The following is a 21,498-nucleotide window of genomic DNA, read 5'->3' on the forward strand; positions in this document are numbered from 1 at the left end:
TTAAGGAGAAGGGAATATATAATTGAGACGAACGTGTAACATGAGCACGGATCCAAACAGAGATTGTAATCAGAAGTGTGAGGAGAAGCTGGGGTTTATTAATGAAACGTCTCATCCATTTGTCAGCTGGAGAGGAGCAGCCTTTCCCGGCAGCTGGAGGTGGAGGGGGCGGATGTGGGGATTCTCTTGGCGTTCCCGGCGCAGGGATCGAGGCTGCCATCTTCCTGCCCCGCTGGATGCTGCTCAGTCCAGGCAGGATTAGAGGGAAAAAGGAAGTCTGTGGGTTCTGGGGAGCTGGATGTTGTTTTCCTGGCTGGACTCTGTCCCAGAACTCAGGAGCTGGGGGAGCTGCTCGGCAGGGCTGAGAAGCACCCAAGGAAGGGCTTGTTGGAGCCTTCTTCAAAGTTCCTCATCTTCCTCATGCTCTCCCTGATCCCAGTGCTTGGCTGCCCTCCCCTGACTGCTGCAATGCCCAGGCACATCTGGGAAGTGCTGCTGTCCCCATCCCACAGCCCTGCTGGTCCCCGGAGCTTGGAGAAACCCCTCTGTCCAAGCCTGAAGGCTGCAGTCTGGTGCAGACACATCTGACCCAGCTTTGGAGGAGCACTGGGAGCCTGGGGAGACCGTGGAGCACCCATCTCCAGGGTCCCTAGTGTCACGTTCCCAGGAGCTGTGTGCCTGGAATTCACGTGCTTTGCCCTTGCTGCGTGGTGTGGGGGTTCTGCTCCGTGGTGTGAGGTCTGTGCCTGTTGTTGGGGTGACACCAGGAGAGGTGACACCAAAGCCTGGTGCGGCCACCCTATTTCATACCCCACTCAGTCCCTTTTATCCCTGGTGCAGTCACCCTCTTTCCTGCCCCACTCAGTCCCTTTTATCCCTGCCCAACGTTGCCTTTGGGGCCTCTCCATCCCTTGGGGTTGGACGATGCTGCTGGCGGTGCCCGAGGGGTTAACCCGGGGCTGTGCTCAGCTCTGGCAGGGGAAGGCTGCTGCCTGCACACCAAGGGAACATTTTTGTGAGGGGTCCTTCCCCTTCCCAGGCCCTGGCAGTTATCTGTGGGCTGCCAGAGCTCCTGGAACGCCGAGCCCTGCCGGACATTGACCCGTCCGTGCCGAGCTCAATTAGCTGAGGCTATCTGATTGGACTTGGCGCAGCCTAATTAGCTTTGGACTCCAACCAGAAACTTAAACCCAAAGGCAGCTCGCAGGCAGTCCATCCCTTGCTGCTGCCTGCCTCAGGGAGGGAAAAGCTTTCCCAGGCCTCCTGTCTGGCCTGGGAAGGGGGAACAATCCACCCAAGCCTGGCTGCCCATCTCTCCGGCCACACAGCTGGAATTGAGGGGGCTCAAACCTCCCCTCCTGCCCCAAACCTGTTAGTGATCCGCAGCAGGTCACACAAAACCAAAGGCAGCTTCGTCCTCTTGGAAAAAAAAGTGCATGGCATCTTGTTTCCAGAGGGAACTCGCGTTTTTGGAAAGGGATCTGACTCTGCCTTCACTGTCTTGTCACACACCTTCCTGTGTAGCACCCGGTTCTCGGGCTCCTTCTTCCTCCTGGACCTGCAGCTGAGGGTGACAGTGGGTGGTTTGTCCCTGAGGGAGCTGGCTCACTCCAGAGGGTTCTCCAGTCACTGGTGGGGATGTGGAGGAGGAGCTGAGGTGGAAAGGGATGGCTGCTTTGGGACCCTGGGCTCCTTTCCCCTTCAGAGTTTCCAGCTCTGTGACCAGCAAAGCACAAAAACGCTGCTGGGAAGGGATTTTCAGGGATCTGTTGACCAACTTCCCACCAGGCATGGCTCTGAGAGGTGGGCATTTCTCCAAGGAGACTTGGAGAGCAGCATTCCCGAGGGCTGCCCTTGCCCAGTTCCCAGCAGTGAAACCCTCTGGAGAGGTGGCTCATCCCACTTGGATTCTCATGAGATGTCTCCTGACCAGATGACACCTCCATGCCCATGCCAGGCTTGCTGGGTCTCAGCCGAGGGATGGAAAAGTCCACGTGGCCTTTCCATCCTCCAGCACCCCTAAGGAAAACCGCCACAGCTGGCTTTGTGGAAAACCAGGGAGCAACCTTGGTTTTGCTGGTCAGTGTCTTTGCAGCTTTGGTGTCGTGGGCTGCCAGCTGCACGCCGGCGGTGAGCACCAGCCCAGGCCCCGCTGGATCAATTAAAGCCCATTATGCCAAGTGAATGACTGTAATTATCTCAAATCTGGATTAATGTGCACGCACAGCACCGTAACACAGTCCGCCTGCCCGGTGCTTTGGGGGCTGTTGTTCCTGGGAGGAAGGGATCCACCATTCATGGCTGTCTTCTTCTTCCTCCTCTTCCTCCTCCTGTCACCTCCTGCTGCTGGCTCAGGCCCCAGCGTGGAGCTTGGCCCATCCTGTAGGATGTGTGGGCTGATGGGTTCTCTCCGTGCTGAGCTCAGGTGGGAGCAGAAGGCGATGGGGAGCTGCAGTCCCTCCTGCCAGTCCCCAAAATCGGCAGGGCCAGGGTGGATGCAGCACATCCTGCACCTGCAGGACTCTTTCAACAAAGGAGCAACACGTTTTAGCCCATGGATCTCAAAGCCAGTGGCTGGGAGAGCTGTGGGCTGCTCTCTGCTCTTGGCCTTTAGGATTTGGCCCATCCCAGATCTGCTGGAGGGAGGATGCGGGAAGCTGAGGGTTGGGAGTTTCTGTTTCCCAGAGCGCTCAGCATCCTTTTGGCTGCGTCTTGCCCTGCCTTGCAGAGGGATATTCCAGGGCTCAAGGGAGCAGGTTCCACAGGAGTGGGGAGCTTGGCTCCAGGTCTGAGCCCCATCCACATCCCTCCTCCCTGGAGCCCAGCGTGGGGATGTCCCCAAGTGCTGGGGACAGTGGTTGGGATGATCTGGGGCAGTGCCCAGCACATGCCACGTGTGTGGCTCCTTACTGGGACGTCCTGGGGGGATCTCCAGCACGAGTGGAAGCTTCTCCTCTTCCTGCTGTAATGACCCTAAAGCGTCCGAGCTCCCCGCTGGATCCTGCTCGGATTTTCAGAGCTCAGAGCCCAGCACCCCCTCAAGGGCAATTAGATCACTTCCAATTTGCCCGTAAGCCCATAAAACTGCAATTGAATGTAATTAAAAGGCCATAATGAGCTCCAGCAACCTGCGGGACCACTGTGCTTTAGCTCTCACCGTGCTCTTTTCGGGGGCTGGGGTGGAGCCAGCGAGGCTGCCGAGGTCGGTGGCTGCAGGGAGGGTGAGGAGCTCTGAGCAGAGCCCCCTGGGCAGGATGGGCAGACTTTGGGAAGTCCCCACGCTGGTGGTGCCCATCATGGAAGAACCCCTGGGAGCAGCCCTGTGTTTTTGTGGAGCAGAAGGGAGCATGTCCTCCTCCTCTGGCATCATTTCCCGCCGGTTTGGCTTCGCCGGCGCAGTTTGGAAGCTGGAAAGGGGCCAACAGGTCCAGTCACCTCTTGGCGTGGCCAGGCTGTGTTTGGGGAAGGTTGGTGGCAATTGCGGCAGTGGTGGCTGAGCCCTTGTCCCTTGGCAGTGGGGTCCCCCAAACCTCCCTTTTAGGGTGTGTGAGAACACCAAGAAGCTGGAGCAGGGTTTGCCTGGGAAATCCCAGCTCTGCCGGATTTGGGGCAGAGAGCTGGCTTGGGGACATCAGTCCCCTGTCCCACACCCCAAAAGCACCGGGAGGGGACAGCCCAACTCTGAGCTGTGTCTGCAAAGGGCTCTGAAGAGCTGCCACGTCGAGCCCTTCCTCAGCCCCCCTCGGCAGCCCTGGCAGCAGCACTACAGTGCCCCTATTATGGGCTGGCCCTGCAGCGGGTTCCCAGCCAGTAAATTAGGGGCAGCGACTGCAGAACAGAGAGCATTGTGAGCGCGGGGCCAGCGCCGGCCCTTGAGGGATGAAATAGGAGCCTGTAATTTCTCAGCACTGTTGTGACATCTTTGCACAAGCGTGTGATTGAGTCACATTTGCTTTATCAGCAGAATCCTTGTTTGCCTGGGTGCACCCTCCTCCTCTCCCCCCACATCCACCCGGCGCTGCCAGGGTGGGGGAGAGCTGCCTGCTCCCCTCCCCCTGGGCTTCCCTGCTCTCCTCACACTTCCCATATGGCTGCTCCTCACCCTCCCTGCTTTTCCCCTTCTCTGCCTGCCCCTGGCTGCCTGGGACACGGCTGGAGAGTTGGTTTGGGATGGGAGATGGTTTGGGATGGGGAGGTGGTTTGGGATGGGGAGGTGGTTTGGGATGGGGAGGTGGTTTGGGATGGGGTCCATGCAGGGCAGGAAGCCAGGAGTGCAGGAGGAAGAAGCGTTTCCTCCAGTGACAGTACGGCTCGTGGGGACAGCAGCTTCTGGAAAATTCCCCTTTTCAGTCCTTCTCCCCCTCGGAGGTGGGGTAGCCCCTGCAGGCTTCCAGCTCTGCCACTGCTCCGGGAGCAGGGTGTGATTTTAGCGGGCTCCTGAGAGGGTGGGATGGGGTTTTTTAAGAGAAAAAACCTCCTAAATAAGCCCCTGTGCTGATGCTGAGCACACTTGGTCAGCCCCGGCATGGGCTCTGTGTGCCCCCTCCTCCATGGCAGCTCTGAAGCAGCAGGAGCAGCTGTCCCATTTCTGGTGGGGATCCTGTGCAGGGAGATCTCCAGACCCCTGGGCGCCCAGGGTCCAGCAGGTGATGGGGTGAGTTAGGGGTGAGTGTCTCCATGGTGCTTTGAGCCGGATTGCCAAAAAGTGGGATTTTCTCCAGAGGAGAAAATAAAGCAGGACAGAGAGGAAGAGCAGGCGTTGGAGCTGCAGGGACAGAGGTGACCCAGCTGTGCGACGGGGATGCTGCTGTAAGGTTTGGGGTGGGTCCCACTTTGGGGAGCCCCCGTGGCTGAGCAGTGGGATGCTTTTGCACTCCCCCTTCGCCTTGTGGGAAGAGAGCAGAGGTTTCCTGAGCGGCAGGCAGGAATTCTGGCTGGGGAGGGAGAGGCCGGCGTGCGGAGTGCCGTGGAAAAGCTGCTGGTGGGTGCCGTAATCTCACTCCAGAGCCCATCGAGCTGTCGGGTGAGACGCTGGCAGGAGGCAGCACCAATGCTTGGCAGCGCGCAGAGGGATGCTGTGGAATTCCTGCAGCCAAGGGAAACCCCTGCTGCTGCACTGAAACCCCAAAAGGCAGTTCTGGCTTCAGCAGAGATGCTGAGCAGGGCTGCGGGAAGGTTTCGGGGGGAGGTGAGAAGCTCTGCGGCTTTGAGGTTTTAGTTGGGTCAAAGTGAAACCTGCTGGGAGGAGGAACCCACCCTATGCAGATTGCAGCTGAGACTGAGTTTCTCACTGCCCTCGAGCAGCTTGAGCCACCACGGCGGCGTCACCTGGGGAGGATTCTGAGTGTGGCTGCGAGAACTCTCCCAAATCTCAGGGCAGGTTCCCGAAGAGAAAAGTGCACGTGGTGGTTTTGAAATGCCTGCAGGAAGAGAGATTCCTGTGTGCTGCCCCGTGTGCAGGGTTTGGGGGGGTCTCCGAGAGATGTTCTCAGGTTTTGTCTTCGTACTCGAGTCCAGAAATAAAAAAAGCAATTCCAGTTACTTTGTGGTGAAATCAGAGCTACTCAACACGCTTGGCCACGCTGAGTTCCCATGGTCCCACATCCCTTTGCCTGTAGCTGTGGAAAAGACACTCAGAAGGGATTTATGGATGAAACACAGCTGTATCCTGTGCCACCTTGGGGTGCCCATTCCCAGGGATTCCCCGTGGGCTGGGAGCCCAGGAGGTTTGAGAGGATCCTCACTGGGCAAAGTGCTTTAGATGCAGCTTAATTTGCTTGGATTTGCCACTTGGCTGCTTATTTCTCGGATCCATGGATGAGTTTTTGGGATAACAGCCAGGCTCAGGTCACATCCCTGAGTGTGCCCAGGTCAGGCACTGCTGGGCCCATGGGAGCAGCCGCCCTTGGAAGGGGGAGAGGCAGCTCTTGCTCCATCCTCCCTTCAGCTGTGCTGCTGTAAACTGACAGCAAAACTTACTCAAGATTGTAGGCCAGGGGCTATTTAAATTCATCCCCGGGTTTGTGATCAGGACAAAAGTGAGGACCTGACCTCTTGTGGTCGCAGCATTACCATGGCAATTCTCACATGAAAACCGCCGTCCTGCCCGGCTCCTGTCGTTCTCCTGCTGTTTGCCGCTCACCCCCTGGTCTGCCGTGGGGAAGGAGAGAGAAAAGGAAAAGGGAAAAACCTGCATCATCTGAGGTTCCTTGTCTGGAAAGCACGTGAGATTCCCCAGCTGCTTTTGAGGAATGAAAGCGAAAGGACGCGGGATTTTTACTTTTTCGTTTTTACATTTTGGTGTGGGGTCAGCCAAGGAGGAACATGGCTGATCCGCGTGCATTTGGGGGTGAGGATTTGGAACCTGGGCACCCCCAAAGTGATGCTGGAGGAGGAGGATGAGGAGGAGGATGTTGGCAGGAGCCTGATCCGTGCTGCTGGCCCTGCTCCCCTCCCAACGTGGCCCTTGCAAAGCCCCAACACCAAGGGCTGACTTAAGGAAGGGAGTGGCAACCCAAATTTAGAACTTCCTGCTGTTTAATACCCAGAGTTGATTTGCTTTCTGATTAAGGAGGAAAAGGTGCTGAGGGGGGGAAAAAGAAAAAAAAAAAAGTAAAGCAGAAGCAGGGGAGGGGGGTTGTGAGTGACTTCCCAAATCTCAGCTGGTGTCAGGGACAGGCTCTAGGGTTGGCCCTACAGTGACAACTCCTCGAGCCCTGGGGTGCTGCAAACCCCCCTGACCCAGTGGATTGGCTGTGGGTTGTGTCCTGAGTGAGCAGCTCTCCTCAGCTGCTGAAAAACGCAGCTCAGGGAGTCTGTTTGTGCCTTGAAATACATTTTTTGTTTTTTAAACTTCCCCTCTCTCAGATCCGAGTGCTGAGCCACCGAGCTGCTGAGTAAACTCCCAGGATACGGCAGAAAAGGTTTTCCAGCAGAGCTAGGTCACTGTAGTTTTACTGGCAAAGCCTCTTAGGCATAAATGAAGATTATTCTGGTGAAAGCTTCTGCTGGTACACTTTATTCCGGTACAAATCAGCTGTCCTGGGGGGGGAAAAAAAAAAAAGCGCCTCTGCACATTGGAATTGTTTCTGCTCTGGGACGTTTTGTGGGCTAGAAATGTTAAAAATCACACAGCCCTTGGTGATAGCGCTGGATCAGCAAAGGCTGCCCTCAGCTGCTGCAGACGTGCCCTGGCCGGGCAGGAGTGACACTGGGTGACAAAATGCCACAGGGGAGGGTGGCCAGGGCTGGTGGCATTCCGGGTGTTCCTGCAGGGTCTGACCTGCCCATCTGGGCTGCATCCAGCCAGGGGTGTTGGCTGGTCCGGTGGAGCTTTGTGCTGAATGCCAAGGCGGTGGAAAAGAGCCGTGGAGCTGCCCACAGGTGCTGGGTACAAATGTTTCATGAAGGGTTTTTTTCTTCGCCCTTATTGAAAATTAGCGATAATATTCTTGCTCTAGTTATTGTCGTGATTATGGTAAGGCCAGAAGAGTGCTGTCTGAGCGAAGGGTGATCCAGCAATCAAAATGCTGCCCTGCATTTTGGAGCTGCCAGGATCTGTTCCCAGCTGTGGCTCCAGCTTTGCTGTGTGATTTCGGTGAGGGTGACATCAGTCCGCGCCCTTCTTGTGCCATCAGTGCCTGGTTTGGGGGCTGCAAAAAACCTCTGTGAGGTGGGAATCCATCCCAGAGAGATCTTGGGAAGGCAGGGATCTGCTGAGGGAAAGGGATGAGCGCCAGAAACACAAAACTCAGGCTGGGTCTGGTGTCCAGGGGATGGTCCCAGGGCTCCTTGCAGCCACCCCTGGCACATGGATCATGTGGCTCTGCCCTAAATGTCATATTCCTTGGGGAAAAAAAAAAATAATCCCCATCCAAACTCTGTGGCTGGCGGGCTCGTAGTTTGGAGGGTGAAAAAGAGCTTCGCTGCAAATTCTTCAGCTGCTGACTGAGCTCTGGTTTCTGATCTCCCAACTGCCATGGGGCATCTTCGGGGATAGACAGAGGTCGTTGTGCTGAAACAAAGGACACACACACAGAAAATAGCTGCACTTGATGGGTGTGACAGAGGGGAAATGCTTTCAGAACTTTTTTTTTTTTTCCCTTTTTTTTTTTTTTGATTTAGAAACAGGCACAGAGTTTATTTTGGTCAAGAGATAGTCACACAGAGCAGCTTTAAATGGCAGAACTCCTCGAGGAGAGGGAGCAGTCTCACACTGCTCGAGCTGAAGATGCCTTTGGGGAAATGCCTCCTCTGTTTGCTGCAGCCCAAGTGGTGCCCATCACTTTGGGAATTTATTTGTGTCTATTAAGGATATTTCCTCGATCTAGGCTTTTTTTTATTTTATTTTTCTGTTTTAAATTTATCTTTTTTGGTAGCGTTCTTTTTTGCAGTCAAGGTCCTTCAGGATGCTTGTGATGGGGAAGAGGGCAGACTCCTCACATCCCACTCCCATCTCTCCACCTCGAGTTATACTTTCCCCAAACTCCCATTCCCTCCAGCTCTGGGCTGAGTTGCTTCAAGTGGACTCTTGATTTTGCTCAGTTTAAAAAACCCATATTTGCTTGCTGGATGTAAATGTTTGCCGTTGCTGCTGCTCTCCCAGCCGGGGTTTGGAGCAGGGAGTGTTTGGACGAGGAGTGGAAACCTCCCAGTGTCCAAGAAGTTGCTTGGAACTTTTTGAGTCCTGATGCTCTGCTAAAAAACTCCTGGTCTGGTTCAGATTTCCCAGTGTGTGGCCGAGGGGTTTGGGTGTAAACACACCCAAATGTGGCTGTGCCTGCTCACATCTCCCTGTCCCACACACCATCATCCTTTTCCTGTCCTGTCCTGTCCTGTCCTCCCCTTTTTTTACCTGCCACGTCCTTGCTGGGTGCTGGAGATCACATTTTTATGATTATTGAGGGAACAGGGTGGCTGAGGGGAGCTGATGTGGTGATGTGGGACGTGCAGGGAGCTCCTGAGGCACCCAGGATTTGGGATTTGGGATTTTGGCCCCACACGTGCTTTGCTCTCTGAAGTGCTCAAGTAGGCTCGGGCTGGTGACCCTCCTGTGACCTCTCTGCCTTAAATATTCCGGATCTTTCCAAGGGAAGGACTGTGCTCTGCTGCCTTCCCTCTGCACAGGTCAGATTCCCTGGATCTGCTGCACCCTTGGAGGTTATCCCTCCATCCCCCCCCATGTTTGTGGGCTCCTGCTCCAGAAGGAGCTCCAGGGCGGCACTGGGGGCTCTGCAGGGCCCTGCTGCTCTCCCAGCCCTTCAGAGACCCCGAAACCACGGAGCTGGGAAGTGCTGCCCTAAAGCCCAGCCCTGGAATCCTGCAGGAATTTCCTGGGGTTCCTGTTGTGCCGCCCTGACGTCGCTCAGCCTCGGGGTGACGTGGTGGCCGGCGCTGGGTTTGTGTCAACATCCTGGCCAGCCCCAGGGACAGGAGGGCTCCTCTCTGCAGGGCCAGGGGTGCCCTTGGGGTCACCCGTGGGGTGCTGGGGGCAACAGCGGGGTGCTGGGGGCAGCGATGGGGTTTTGGGGGCAGCGATGGGGTTTTGGGGCCAGCAGTGGGGTGCTGGGGGCAGCAGTGGGATTCTGGAGGCATAAATGGGACTCTGGATGCAGTGATGGGAGTCGGAGGCAGCAGTGGGATTCTGGGGTCAGCAGTGGGATTCTGGGGGCAAAAATGGGATTTTGGGGCCAGCAGTGGGATTCTGGGAGCAGCAGTGGGGTGCTGGAGACAGTAATAGGATTCTGGATATAGCAGTGGGGTTCTGGAGGCAGCAGTGGGACTGTGGATGCAGTGCTGGGATTCTGGGGGCACCATTGGGATTCTGAAGGCATAAATGGGACTCTGGGTGCAGTGATGGGACTCAGGAGGTGGCAAAGGGATTCTGGAGGCAGCAGTGGGATTCTGGAGGCAGCAGTGGGATGCTGGTCCCGCATCTTTGCCAGAGCAGCATCGCTGCCTTGCTGAGCCTCCTCTTCCTCCTGCTGGGGTTTCCCCACTGGGATGTGGGATCTCCAGGGCAGGCTGCTGGGGCTGGGCTGCTGTGGGTTCAGTGTTCCCCACTGTGTGACACTGCTCCGAAATCCCGGTGACAAGGCTGATCCTGACGGATGCAGGCGGCCGAAGACAGAATTCCCCAGGCTTTAGTTTGCTTTGGGGTCTGCAGGCCGTGCTGGCATGTCTCTGGATCCCTGGTGTCAGCTGGGGGGTCCCTGGGTGGGTTTTTGGGGGGAGCCCTGCCCGTGCTGTCCCCCCCGTCCCCGCCGCCTTCCTCCCTCCCCTCCCTGGGGGCCAGAGCCAGCCCCTTCCTCGCTGGGGATTGTTTCGCAAGCAGCGTGACAGGATGAGGAGGAAATGTGCCAGGAATGGCTCCGTGTCTCCTCTTGGGAGAGCTGGAGTCTATTTATAAGCCCCCCCTTTCCCGCCCCCCTGCTCTGCTCCCCCGGGACAGGCAGACACAGCCCGTCCTGCTGCCTGCGGAGCCACCAGCAGGAGTGTTCCAGAATCACGGAGCCTCTCAGGCTGGAAAACACCTCCGAAATCCTCAAATCCGACCTCTGGGCACGCAGCGTTCCCTGTGGATGGACGCGCACACACCTCACATGAGTGATGCGCAGACCGAGCCACCTCCACACCGCTCTCCCTGTTCCCCACGCACGGCCTGGCCCGGTGATAAATCCAAATTACCCTTCGGCAGGAGGGAATCAGCTGGAGCAGCCCCTGGCAGAGCTCAGAGGAGGGTGGAGGAGGAGGTCAGGGTGGTGGAGGAGGGCACCGGAGCCCGGCTTGAGGTGGAGATGCTCTCAGCACAGGTGTAGACACTCCAGAATAAGCGGTTTGGGAAGATGGAGCTGCAGCTCAGAGGGCTCTGCCCCACACGGCTGACTCAACCCCTTTCCCTCTCCTCCTTCTCTCGCAGATTTCTCCAACCAAGTGAATTCCACGTCCCTGAACTCCCCCACCAGCCGGGGGCCCATGGCCACGCCGTCCTTGCACCCGTCCATCGGGCCGGGCATCGGCTCCTCGCTGGGCTCCCCGGGCCAGCTGCACTCGCCCATCAGCACCCTGAGCTCGCCCATCAACGGCATGGGCCCCCCCTTCTCCGTCATCAGCTCCCCCATGGGCCCACACTCGATGTCTGTCCCCTCCACGCCCAGCCTGGGATTCGGCACCAGCAGCCCGCAGGTAAGGGGGCAGTGACTCTATGATTCTGTGACTCTGTGATTCTGTAAGGGGACGGTGCTGAGGGGATCAACCCTCTGCGGTTCCTCAGCCACACAGGCGCCAAGGACAGGCAGAAAAGCAGAAGCACAAGGAGGAAACTGAGCTGGAGGCATCCTGCTCCTGTGGGGGGCTGTGGGAGAGCAGCACGGCTGGAACACGGCTGCCCGTCAGCTGCCGTCCCCAGGTTTGGGCTGGAAGGGGAGTGGTGACCACACCTGGGTCACCTGGGGGCTGGTGTAGCTGTGGCAGGAGCCAGAGCCACCCTAGGGCTGTGTGCGGTTCTCCTCCTTCCTGGGAAGCAGCACATCCCCTCCAGGGCCAGCTTGATGTCCCCATAGAATCGTGGAGTTGTTTTGGTTGGAAAAACCCCCTAGGATCATCCAAGTCCACCACAAAGCCACACACCTCTAACACTTCCAGGGGTGGTGATTCCACCACTTCCCCTGAACGGCCTGACAACCCTCTCAACCCAGAAATGATCCCAAACAGCTGAAATCAACTGCTGCTGGCACAGCTCGAGGCCGTTTCCCCTTCTCCTGCCACTTGTACAAACCCGGGGTCCTCTGCCCGCTGCCCCTTTCTCCACCCAGGGCGAGGACTGGCCTTCAGTGGCTGGAGATTATGTAAAATCTCCAAGCAGGGCGAGATAAGCTCCTTTTAAAAATAGCCAGATCGGGGTGCTGGCCAGCCCCTGCCACCTGTTGCTGGCTGCTCGCAGGGGATATGTTTAGTAAAAGGGCAGATTAAGGAATTGGCCACCACCTGCCACTCGCTGCAAGTTTATTTATTCCAGGCCCTCCCTGGGACTCTAGCACCTGCCAGCACCTTTATTTTTAAATATTGGCCTGATTTATTCCCAGAGATAACAGGAGCTTTTTTACTACGTGGGGCTGTGCTGACTGCTGTCCCTGGGGATCCAGCATCCCTGTGCTGCTCAGAGGAATAAGATTTGCCCCTGGATGAGTTTCTCCCATGCAGGATTCGGCCTGTGACCCCCTCAGATGTGCAGGGACCTGCACTCTGCTTCCCACTGCAGGACAGCAGCAGGGTGGACACATCCCCTCCCACCCCAGGGCCCAGGGAAGAGGAACCGAAACTGCGCCTGGGAACGGGCAGCCCGAGCGAAATCAGCAGCCCCAGCGCCAGAGAGGAGGGGAAGGAGTGGGAAGGGGGATGTGAGGCAACCCTTGGGGGGAGCCACGAGCCGGGGAGACGGCGGGGAAGGGGCGAGGGTGAGGTGCAGGTTGGGAGCCGCGGGCGGGGGAAGCGGAACGAAGCAGAGCTCCAGGGCAGAAGGGGAAGTGAGAATGTGGTGGCATGGTGCTGGGAGCGAGCTGGCTCCTCCCCTGGTGGCTCCAGCCCTGGTGGTTCCAGCCCTGGTGGCTCCAACCCTGGTGACTCTGGCTGTGGTGGCTCCAGCCCTGGTGATTCCAGGCATGGTTACTCCAACCCTGGTGGCTCCAGCCCTGCTGAGTCCAGGCATGGTTACTCCAACCCTGGTGGCTCCAGCCTTGGTGGTTCCAGTCCTGGTGTCTCCAACCCTGGTGGCTCCAGCCCTTTTGGCCCCAGCTCTTGGTGGCTCCAGCCCATGGCTCCAGCCCTCAGAGCGCCCATCCTTTGTTCAGGGACTCGTCTTAAGCGGTTTTTTTTTCCTCGAGGTGACACTTCAGAAGGCTTCAGCCTAATGGCTCCTGCCATCTGTTCCCTGTCTGGCCACATTAGGTCCCTGTCCCTGTCCCTGCAGCGGGCAGAGGCGCCTACCTGGGCCGGCAGAGTGCGGGGAGAGGAGCAGGAGGAGGGGGAGAGGAGGAGGAGGAAGAGGAGAGGAGGAAGAGGAGGAGGGGGCAGCGAGGGCAGCGCAGCCCCCCTGCCCGGCCGGCAGCGCCGCGGTAAATGAGGCGTGTGGCCCCCGTGGCCGGGCAGGGCTGGCACTGATGGAAGGTGGTTTGCATCAGATGGCAGATGCCACTTGCCATCAGGCCACGCCTCGTCGCCTCTGGAGAGGCAGCAGAGCAGAAGGGCACGCCGTGTCGAGGTCCCCGGGGCGGGTCCCCTCCGCCCCGGCTCCGCCGGGATGGGAAGGAGCTGCCAGGCTCCCCAAAAAACGGGGGAGCTCACCGCACCCCATGAGAGGGGAGCACCCTGCAGCCCTTGGTGGCGGTGCTGGAGGATGCTCCCAGAGCCCTCCCTCCAGCACTGGGAGTTCCCCAGGGTCTTGCAGGGTTTGCAGACACAGCCCCAAAATCAGGGCGTGTGGCAGGGATCCTGCCGTGGGATCCCAGCATCCGTGGGAGGGCGATGCTGGAGCTGAGCTGGCCCGGGAGTGAGGGGAGCTGGCAGTGCTGAGCAGGGTCCCAGCCGCACTGGGGGGCTAGACCCAGCACCTCCGGGATTTAGCACGTTGCTTAAACCCTCTTACCTAAAAAAAACGGTGGGAAAACGGGGAAAAAAAGCACAGGATTTTCAGCAGGAGCTGCGAGGGGAGGACTTTTCCGTGCGGTTTGCGGGGCTGTGTGGAGCAGCAGCCCCGGGCATGGCTGGCAGCAGCTCGGGATGCCCGGGGGCGAGCGGGGAGAGATCAGACGTGGGATTAGGCTTTTCCAGAGCCGCCGTCTGCCTTTGCACAATGCTCTTTGTAAGGGTGCCCGGGGGAGAGCGGGGAAGGGCTGGGATGCTTTTTGGGATGGGAGGAGGAGGAATAAAGCTGTGCTTGCCAGAAGGGCCGGGATTCAGCGCAGTGAGCTGGGGAGGGTGGGGAAGGAGCCCGGAGGTGCTGGTGTCACTGGCGGAGCAGAGCCCTGGTTCCTCCCGTGGCTGGGCTCGTTGCTGAGCTGGAGCCGTGCTGGGCCAAGGCCAGGGGCTGCTGTCCCCTCCTGTGTCCCCTCCCTGCACGTGCTGCCGGGGCAGGCGCCGGGGCGCTGTGGGAACCCCGGGGGGGCTGTGCTGAGCTTTGGGGCCCGCGCTGGGAGAGGAACCGACGACTTTCCCCTCCCCAGGCCGGGGCTGACTCAGCTCTGAGCAGCTGATGCTCCGGGCTGGGGGGGTTGGTAGCACCGCCACCCTCCTGGGTGGGTCTTGCTCTGCCCATCATCGCCCCAGTGTTTTCCAGTGGGCCAGCACCACCACCCAGGGGAAGTGGTGCTGGAGGGCTTCATGTCCATCCCACAGCCAGGGAGGCGGCGTGACACGAGCCGCGGCCACCAGCTGCGCCTGGGAACTGGCTCCACTGCCCACAGAGTGCTCTGGTGGGAATTCCTGGGGCAGGTCACCCTGACTTGGCAAACCCTGCTGCCAGGGGAGCACTGAGATCGGGTGGCACTCCAAAGGAGATGCTCCTGCCCGGGGGACGTGCTCCTCCCTCCCCTCTCTGCTCTGTCAAACAGCAGCTAAAGCCGGGAGTGCGTCCCTGGGTGGCACCAGGTGCCAGCTGCCTTTGATTCATCCGCTGGCACAGGGAGGCAGATCCATCCCATTTCTCCGGGGTGGGTTTACCTGGCTCTGTTGTGTGGCTGACAGTCCTCTGCCTGCCAAATATTCCCCACCAGCCTGGAGACTTGAAAGCCAGAGGAGCGGCTGTGCTGCTCTGATTGACGGATCACAAGCCCTGCGACTTCCCTGAATTAATTTGTGACAAGTGCTGTTGCTGAGGGTCTCTGTTAGAGCAGAGAAAGGCGACAAACTGAGGCACAGGCCTGTGGATCCCTCCTGGGTTTAGGGGTTGGCAGGGATGGTGGCTCTGTGACAGTCCCTGGCAGGCTGATTCCCCTGGGGACACCCACAGTGATCCCAGCCAGCTGTGCTTCCAGGGCTGACCAATTCCAGGTCCCCCATCACCCCAGACCCTCCTGGACGGGGTGAGCTTGTCCCTTTCCCAAGATCCTACAGCTCTGTGCCTCAGTTTCCCTTTGCACACAGGGGTGTAAGAGCCCGGTGGGGGATTCAGCCCAGGAGCCCTTCCCTCCACAGCAGTGCCGTGGTGCCAGCACCGGCCAATTCTCTGCCTCCTGGGGGCCAAGGGAAGGAAGGAGAGACATTTGGGAGTTGCAGGGGCGTGTCCCACCCACTCCAGCTCTGGAATCCGGGCCCTGCTGCATCTGGGATGTGTTTATTTGCCATGAAGCTTTCCTTTGGAGAGATAATGCTAAAGGGATGTCCATAAACTGCAGAGCTAAACGAGGGTGTCCTGGCCTTCATCATCCCTGCAAGGGCTGCTCCCAGCCAGCAGCTCTCCCACTGCACATCTTCCTCCCTGGGTCCCGTGCTGGTGTGAGGCTGGGGTGGCTGCTGCGCCCTGGATGTGGGGGCTGTGCTGGGAGGAACTTCATTTCCAATTAAATCATGGAAAAACATCCTTCTTGGATGGGCAGGGCCAGCCCCGCACGGTGCTTGGGGGACTGGCCGTGTCCTGCCCCTTGTGTCACCCTGCTGCCAGCTCAGAGCCACCCCAGCTCCTGGGCCAGGGCAGGTGAGGGTTGTGCCTTTGAGCTGAGGGCTGCTGTGCCCAAATCCTCTTGGTTCAGCGGTGCTGGGCCCCACTGCAAGCTTGTCCCCTGCTTGTCCCTCCTGTCCTGTGTCTGAGTGACACAGCCCCTGTCCCCAGTGCCAGCTGAGCCCTCTGCTTGTCCCTCCACAGCTCAACTCGCCCATGAACTCCGTCACCAGCACAGAAGACATCAAGCCACCCCTGGGGCTCAATGGGGTCCTCAAAGTGCCAGCACACCCCTCAGGAACGATGGCCTCCTTCACCAAGCACATATGTGCCATCTGCGGGGACAGATCTTCGGGTGAGGCTGGCGCCTGCCCCGGGAGGGGCTCGGGGCACGGGGCTCGGGGTGTGGGTGCCCTGGCAGAGCTGGCATTGGCTCCTGGCAGTGCCAGCAGGAGCTCTCCTTGTCTCCATGGGACAAGGACATGGTTGTGCCTTACAGCAGGTGAAGAGCTGAGCCAGGAGGCCCCAGGTCCCTGTTTAGCACTGGGGTCACATCCTCACCCTACTGGCAAAAAAGGCGTCAGGGAGTGTCCTCCCTCTCCCCATCCTTTGATCTGCACTGTCACACAGTGCCACGTGAAAAGATGCTCCTGAAGTGGAGTTTCTCAGCTCCGGGGAGATAAAGGTGTGCTAATTCCCTTTATTCCCCTGCTCTTCTAAAAGCCTTCTGCTCCAGAGGAGCTCTGGCTGCCTGGTTGGTGAGCCCTTTGGGACCCTTCCTGTGCTCCAGGCTGGAGGTGGAGGGTGGGAACACGGTACAGAGCAGGCTGGGTGCTGTGTCTGCTGTGGGGGGCTCCGAGAGGTACAGGGGGACACCCTGTTCCACTGCTGCACTGTCCCACCCCTGCTGTATGGCCCAGAAATGGCCTTTCCCTGGATGGAAGGCAGGATGGCACCCCGATTCTGTGGAAGCCAAGCCACTGTCCTCCAGCTCCAAAAAACCTCTGCTCACTCCCCCCAAAACGCAGCTGGGAAGAGCTGCTGGCAAAGAAACGGCCTTTAAACCCGAGTTTTCTCCCTCCCCCAGGTAAACATTACGGGGTTTACAGCTGTGAGGGCTGCAAAGGCTTCTTCAAGCGCACGGTGAGGAAGGACCTGACCTACACGTGCAGGGACAACAAGGACTGCCTGATCGACAAGCGCCAGCGCAACCGCTGCCAGTACTGCCGCTACCAGAAGTGTCTGGCCATGGGCATGAAGAGGGAAGGTAAGGCCTGGCCTGGCCACTGCACCCAGGGCTGCTGCAGGGACCCTTGGTGGGTGTCACAAAAACTCGTTTTTCTCGCCCAAACATGAGATTTTTCGGTCTCGTGGGAAGGGTGAGATGGTTACGGGCGTTACGACTCGCGGCATCAAAATCAGGAGGCGTTCCTGATCAGAAGCCAGTTCTTCCAGTCAGAAGAATTTCCTAATTACAATACATCATATTTTCGTTATGTTATTTCATTATATCATATTTCGTTATATTTCATTATGTTATTTCATTATGTTGTATTATATACTATAGCGTTCCTTGGCCTATCAGCTTTTGCCACACACTGCTGCTAAAGCTTCTAGGCCGGTCACCTGTAGTTCTGTTTCTCCAAAATACCTGGCCTGTTCGCAAGGCCATTTGAAACTTGTTTCTAGTTCAGTTTGTCTCTCAGCAGTGTCTCAGTTTGTGTTTCGCTTTTGTGCCCCAGCCTGAGCGTCTTGTGGCCTCCAGAGCCCCCTGTGCTCTCTGGAGCAGCACTGAGTCGCAGAGCAGGGCTTAGGGGATGGGTAGGGACACTTCCCACTCCAGCCTGGCCTTGGACACTTCCAGGGATGAATGAAGTCCATCATCCTCCACAGTTTCTCTGGGCATCCTGTGCCAGGCCCTCACCACCTAATCCAACGCTGCATTTTTTTCTTCTCTCATCGGGAAGAAAAAAAGAAATTGGGTCTCTTTAAGACAGCTCTTCCCTTACTGGAATTTAAATTTAGGATCTGAACTTCCCCGGCAGTGCCTCTTTTAAATGATCTTTTTAAATGCTGACTGCGTCTGTTCTAATCTGCCGGCAGAGCAGGCTTTTAGCAGACGTGACGTGAGGGTGACCCCGGTTCTGTGCTGCCTTCTCTCCCCTTACATCTTCAGAGCCACACTTGCCTCCCTGACAGGCTGATAAAGGCAGCCCTGCTCTGGCCCTGGCCCTCAGCTCCAGCCTGGGAGCCTTTGAAGAGCACTTAGCCCTGTCTGGAGCCTTGATTAAACTGCTGGGGCTGCTCTGGGTGTTGGGCAAACCCCGCCACGCTCAGTTTGTGGGGTTACCCCAGGACCAGAGTCACCAAGTGTCACAGCTGTCTGTGCTGGAGGCGTGGGGGCATTGCCAGGGCACCCAGGGGACCTGCTTGGCCCTGCTGAGCTTAACCCTTCGGTGCTCAAATCAAATGTTCCTGCCCCGGCAGAGCATTAAATGGAGAGATTGAGGCGCTCAGGGCAGGGCAGCAGTGGGGGCTGGCATTGACCCAGGGTGCAGAGCACTGGGGAATGCTGGATCCCATGGGAGATGTGCAGCGGGGTGAGGAAAATCTGATCCAAAAGCTGAGCTGTGGGACACCCAGGTGACCAAAAAGAAGCCAAGAATTCTGTGTGCTCAGCAGGAGAAACACAGATCATCCCCTTCCCCTGGCACTGCATCCAGAGCCTTCCACAGGCAGCTGGAGACACAGTTACCCTTCAGCGCCGCAGAACAAGGTGCGTGGGGCTGGGAAGAGCAGCAGGAGTGCTGGAACTCTGCCACCCCTGTGAGCAGGTACCTGCTCCGTGCCCGCCGTGAGTGCTGATTGCATGGGCAGCGCCGCTAAAAATTACAGGTCCATTAATTAATTTCTAAATGGTGGTGGAAGTCCCCAGGGAGCACGTACAGTGTGAGGACTCTATTAATTCATCTTGATTAACATTATCACAATGAATAGCAAATGAATTCATAATGATCAGACAGTTATTTAAAAGTGTGACAGATTGGATCGTGGTAACTCCAGGAGCGCGCTCAGGCAGTGCTGATGGATCTGGTGAGGGCAACATTGGGGAAGGGCAGGAACTGGTGATTTGACAGTCATCATTAGATGATTTAGGCCTAATCCCCATGTAGGGAAAGCTGGAATAACTCCCCTGTCTCTTGTTATAAACCTGACAGTTCAGTGTCTCACAGAAATGTCTCAGTTGTCCTAAAGCTGGAAGTCGGAAGTTGGATCTTGCTGAGCTCTGGTTCTGAGCAGCTCTTGAGTTTCACATGTGATGTCCGCCTGATTTGTCAAGAAAAGGTGTCTTCCCATTGCACCCACCCCAGCTGGCCGGAATTGTCCTTACACCACTCCCGCTCCCACCTCTATTTTGGGGAAGAGTTTCCGGCTAAATCCTGCGTTGCTAATTCCTTTTGCCTAAATACTCACAACATAGCTGGCTTTTTACCCTCTAGCACAAACTCTTGTACCTCTTAAGTAACAGAGCCCAGGCTATGGGCCTCATTTCCCTAGAACACACCTTGCTCCGGAGACCTTAATTTATAAAGGCACAGCAGATTCCTGCTGGGAAGTGTCTCTCCCGTAGCCCAGAGGGATGTGGTGGAAGCACAGAAAAAACCTCTAAAGTGAGTGGTGAGAGGCAGGGCTGGGCTGGGGAGCACTGCTGTGACCTGCAGGGTGATGCTGGGAGGAGGAGTGAGAGCCAAGGTTGTGCTCAATTTAAAGAGGGTAAAAGGAAAGGGGTTGTCGGGCGAGACGCTGGATTAGAGAAGTAAAATCAATGGAGGGATTTTATCCCGATCAATGTGGGGATCAAACCCTTCCAGACGTCCATGAGGAGGTTTGGAAGGGTTTGATCCCAACAGCTGAGGGGTGAACGTGCCAAGAGCAGACCCAGAGGGATGGACCTTGTGCCCAGGGCAGCCCTGCTGGGGGACAGGGATCCTTCAGGGCTGCAAACCTTGGCTGAAAGTGGGGAAAGCCTGCAGGAGCAGGGGGTTCCTCCTGCTGTGTGCATCTCCTCCCTCTGTTCCCTGTCGCAAACACGTCGGGGAGATCCCAACTGAACGAGCCTCACGCTCTCTGGGATACTGCAGCCGTAATAAATAAGCAGCTGGGAGCACTTTTTCCCCCTGTGAATTTCTGCCAGCTTTGTAAGGCTTTGGTGTTTTTTGTACTCTTGTCTCCCACTAAATACCGGATAGTCAACGAAATTAAGATTACCATCAGGGATCTTGACTAATACAGGGGTTATTGTTGTGGGGGTGGCTGTTTGCATCCCTGCTCAGTCTGTTCCTCCTTGGGCTCTGGGCTGTGTGTGCATCAGTAACCTTGGGAAGGGAAAGGAAAAAAAAGTGGAAACTGCCATGGAATCAGGGAGGCAGAGGCCTCGTGCAGAGGTGGGAGTGAACACCGTGGGGTTTGGGGTCCGGTGTGGCAGGAGGTGACAGCAGAGGTGACAGGGTCAGCGGGGTGTGGTGCAGCTCGGGCTGTCCCGTGCGAGGAGGAGCCGCCGGGGCCGGCAATGCTGGCAGCGCCGGGGGATCGCACAGGGAGCAGGAAATTCCAGCGAGGAGCCCTTTCCCATGCTCCCTTGGCCGCCTCATAGGGAGCAGCCCTTGGGAAGTGGCTCCCGGAGCCTTCCCCGGGGTGTGAGGGGCTCCTGGGGAGAGGCAGCCGGCTCTGCAGGACCTGCTGGGCTTCCCCGGCCGAGCTGCAGGCTGGGGTTTGGTGCCAGAGGGGTGAAGTGGATGTTGGAGCATCCTGGAGCCCATCTGGAGAGCAGAGAGCTGTTCCCCTGCAGCACCTGCAGCTCAGGCCGCGTGGCTGATCCCAGAGTTGCTCCTAAATGCAGGTGCAGGCGCGGCGTGGCTGCAGCTGCCGAGATCCGGAGCCGTGCTCGGAGCGTGCAGGACATCTGTCCAGCCGCATGCCTGCTCTCTGGCTTCAGGACTTCATTAAACTTCTCAGCCCGAGTTAATCCTTCCTCTTCCCGTGTTTGGGGGTTGGTTTCCCCCCCTCTCACTTGCCAAGCTGAGGGGCTCAGCCTGGGAAGGGTTGGACTTGCAGCATCTCCACAGCCCCGAGACCTTCCCGTGTCTCCAGGGAGCTGCTCAGTCACTCACTCCAGAGGGACTGAAGATTCCCACGTGGAGTAACTTGTGCCTGATCCCCTGCCATCCCCCTGGACTCTGGGCCATCCCAGCTCCTGGGCCATCCCTCAGGAGCACGAGGAATCTGGGGAGAAAGAGCAGGAATTCAGGTTTCCAGCCCACTGTCCGAGTGAATGTGAAAGCAGGCAAGTGGCCGCAGCCTAGCGAAGGGGCAGAGTTCAAGAGCACAGTTATTTTTAGGAGTAATTTTGGAATGGAAAATGTCTTCCAGCTTAATGAGCTTGTTTCTTACATCCTTTTAAAGTGCTGCTCTTTAAAACAGCTGGTTAAATGATGCTGGGTTTGGAGGGGTTTTTTTGGTTTTGTTTTTAAGGATGCTCTTAGGTTGAGAAAATGAGTTTGGCTTATGGATTTCTCTCCTTTTGTTCCTGTTTGTTTATACTTCAGTGTCCAGAGAGTGAAGTGAGCTAGAGATTTTTTGCTGTTGTTTTCCAGAGCCATTCCTCTTGTGAACTAACTGCATGCAAAGATTTCAATCCACTTTTTAACGGTCTGAAGTTACACTTTTTAATTATCACGATGGTATTTTGCATCCCTTAAAAAAAAAAAAATAAGGCGTTCAGTTGAAAATGTTGGAGGGAGAAAAACCCCATTTATTTCACGTGTCACAGCTTTTGAGGTTGTTTA

At 57.3% G+C, this 21,498-nt stretch overlaps 1 protein-coding gene across 1 annotated transcript in view; it reads left to right on the forward strand.

Moving 5' to 3' along the window:
• Positions 1-21,498, forward strand: part of RXRA (retinoid X receptor alpha) — a 95,387-nt gene that overhangs the window by 53,487 nt on the left and 20,402 nt on the right. Inside the window, exons 2-4 of the mRNA XM_066201011.1 lie at positions 10,919-11,184; positions 15,857-16,007; positions 16,740-16,919. Of these exons, the coding sequence (XP_066057108.1) occupies positions 10,919-11,184; positions 15,857-16,007; positions 16,740-16,919 (597 nt within the window). The remainder of the gene's footprint in view (positions 1-10,918; positions 11,185-15,856; positions 16,008-16,739; positions 16,920-21,498) is intronic.

This window comes from Chamaea fasciata, unplaced genomic scaffold (assembly GCF_029207755.1).
Source record: "Chamaea fasciata isolate MVZ Bird 193981 ecotype frontalis unplaced genomic scaffold, bChaFas1.0.hap1 SCAF_20, whole genome shotgun sequence".
NCBI lineage: Eukaryota > Metazoa > Chordata > Aves > Passeriformes > Sylviidae > Chamaea > Chamaea fasciata.